The sequence below is a fragment of the Alosa alosa genome, chromosome 2 (genome assembly GCF_017589495.1).
Source record: "Alosa alosa isolate M-15738 ecotype Scorff River chromosome 2, AALO_Geno_1.1, whole genome shotgun sequence".
Lineage (NCBI taxonomy): Eukaryota > Metazoa > Chordata > Actinopteri > Clupeiformes > Clupeidae > Alosa > Alosa alosa.
The window spans coordinates 35,344,819-35,347,318 of record NC_063190.1 but is presented as its reverse complement, the minus strand read 5'-3'; the positions used below and the strand labels follow the sequence as shown (position 1 = coordinate 35,347,318).

The 2,500-nt window shown below is 47.6% G+C and overlaps 1 protein-coding gene across 1 annotated transcript in view; it reads left to right on the top strand.

Moving 5' to 3' along the window:
• grk6 (G protein-coupled receptor kinase 6) overlaps positions 1 to 2,500 on the top strand; it is a 70,020-nt gene that overhangs the window by 46,666 nt on the left and 20,854 nt on the right. Inside the window, exons 7-8 of the mRNA XM_048233766.1 lie at positions 602 to 656; positions 1,496 to 1,642. Coding sequence (XP_048089723.1) covers positions 602 to 656; positions 1,496 to 1,642 — 202 coding nt within the window. The remainder of the gene's footprint in view (positions 1 to 601; positions 657 to 1,495; positions 1,643 to 2,500) is intronic.

The window sequence follows — 2,500 nt, the reverse complement described above, 5'->3', positions numbered from 1 at the left end:
CCTGAGAGGCCAGAGCATGGCCTGCTGGGAAATAAGAGAGCGTGACTCTGCTTAGCCCTGAGAGGACTGAGGCCTGATGCTACCACATTAAAGGTGTGGTGGGTACGAATCTTAGCTTTAAACATTCAAAAATTAACCAAAAAGAGATGGTGCTTTTTAAAAAAAAAAAACAAAGTTTTGATGTTTGTTATATACTACTTCAGCTTTTAATGTGACAGCATCACTCTCAGGCCTAGCAGAGACTAAATAGAGTAACTCTTTCCTTTTCCCATGTCTAAGGATATTGTGTGTGTTTTGGTTTGACCGCTTTCATCTGATATAGGAACAGGGTGGTGAGTGACTTCATGGTGCAACAGACATGATTGTTATCTCTCTCTCTCTCTTCTCTCTCTTCTCTTCTCTCCTCTCTATTCTCTCTCAATTCTCTCTCCTCTCTCTTCTCTCTCTCTTCTCTTTCTCTCTCACCTCTCTCTCCTTCTCTCTCTCTCTTCTCTCTCTCTCACCTCTCTCTTCTCTCTCTTTTCTCTCTCTCTCTCTTCCTCTCTCTCTCTCCTCTCTCCCTCTCCCCTCCCCTCTCCTCTCTCTCTCTCTGCTCCAATAGACAGCAATCTCAAAACACATTCCGTCAGTATTCTGGGGTTTTGGAAGGAGATTGGAGGTGTGCTCAGATAATGTTGTGTGTGTGGGGAGAGTATGTGTTGTCGGCCCTTGTGTGTGTGTGTGTGTGTGGGGGGCGGGGGCGGGGGCGCAGGGGGGCTGGGGAGGTAAGTATGTGTTTATGTCTGGCCCTTGTAGGTGTGTGTGTGTGTGTGTGTGTGGGGAGTATGTGTTTATGTCTGCTGACCCTTAGGTGTGTGTGTGTGTGGGGAGTATGTGTTCTGTTGTATAAGTGTGTGTGTGTGTGTGTGTGTGTGTGGGGGGGCCTTGTGTGTGTGTGTGTGTGGGGGTGGGGCCTTATGAAATAATATTATTATTAATGTGTGTGTGGGGGTGGGGGCCTGTAAGTGTGTGTGTGTGTGGGGCCTTATAGTGTGTGTGTGTGGGGGGCCCTTGTAGTGTGTGTGTGTGTGTGTGTGTGGGGGGGTGTAAGTGTGTCAATGTGTGTTGTGATGCTCCTCGTGGTGGTGCCCATCTATCTCTCCATCTCTGAGAGAGACAACAACCCACCCCTACACACATGTTCAGAGAAAGATGAATTATGTCTTTGTGTGTGTGTGTGTGTATTTTGCCGGACTTCTGATTCACCCAGCCCCTGTTGTCCCTAACGTGCTCTTTTGATGATTGAGGAGAATGAGATAAAGATGACGATGAAGACGATGATGATGACGATGATGATGATGAAGACGATGATGATGATGATGATGATGATGATGAAGACGATGATGATGATGATGATGATCATGTTGTCTCACCTTGGGGTCTCTGTTTTAGCATCTCTCTCCTCCCTCATCATCTCTCTCCTCCTCCTCCTCTTCCTCCTCCTCTCTCTCCTCCTGGGCAGGTGTGTGCGTGTCAGGTGCGAGCCACAGGTAAGATGTACGCCTGTAAGAAGCTAGAGAAGAAGAGGATAAAGAAGAGGAAAGGAGAGTCCATGGCCCTCAACGAGAAGCAGATTCTAGAGAAGGTCAACAGCAGGTTTGTGGTAAGTGGATGCACTGTCACATTTCCATGACACATTTCCAGTTCTCCCCCCTCTTGTGTGGCAATGGTATGGTCTAGTCAGCTCCATTAGCTGAGAAGATGGAGAACGGCGACGCACGGCCTTGTTTAGAGCTAATGAGCTAATGTGGCTGTGAAGCACTGTGACTGAGACTCAGCAGCAAGTCTCTTGGATCTAATGTGGCTGTGAAGCACTGTGACTGAGTTCAGTGTGAAACCCCCTTTAGGCGTGCGTGTGACGATGAGAGCCCCCCTTTAGGCGTGCGTGACAATGCGACCCACTAGCGATCATTCGACCCACTAGCGGTCATGTGACTGATTTAGTGGATGTGTGGGGTTTCAGTGCGTGATGTCACTTCCTGATTTAGGGGATGTGTGGGGTTTCAGTGCGTGATTTCACTTCCTGGTTTAGTGGATGTGTGGGGTTTCAGTGCGTGATGTCACTTCCTGATTTAGGGGATGTGTGGGGTTTCAGTGCGTGATTTCGAGTGTTTTTTTTTTTTCCTTAAGTAATTTAAATACTCGATAATGTCAATTTGCACATTGTTAAAATCGTAGACGATATATATCGCCCACCCGGTGTGTGTGTGTGTGTGTGTGTGAGTCCACTGGGGACCGACCCTGGGCTGGGCTATTTTAGGCTTGTTTTGTTTGGACGCTCTTTGGCCAGTGCAAGATTCATGTGCAAGTATAGTGTGTGTGTGTGTGTGTGTGTGTGTGTGTGTGCAAGTATAGCCTCCTTTGTCCAGGCACTGTTCTTCTCATGAGCTGTGTGTGTCCTATGGGCTCTGTGGACCATAAAAAGTGGCCATGTGGTACCATATTTAAATATTTAGTTTGG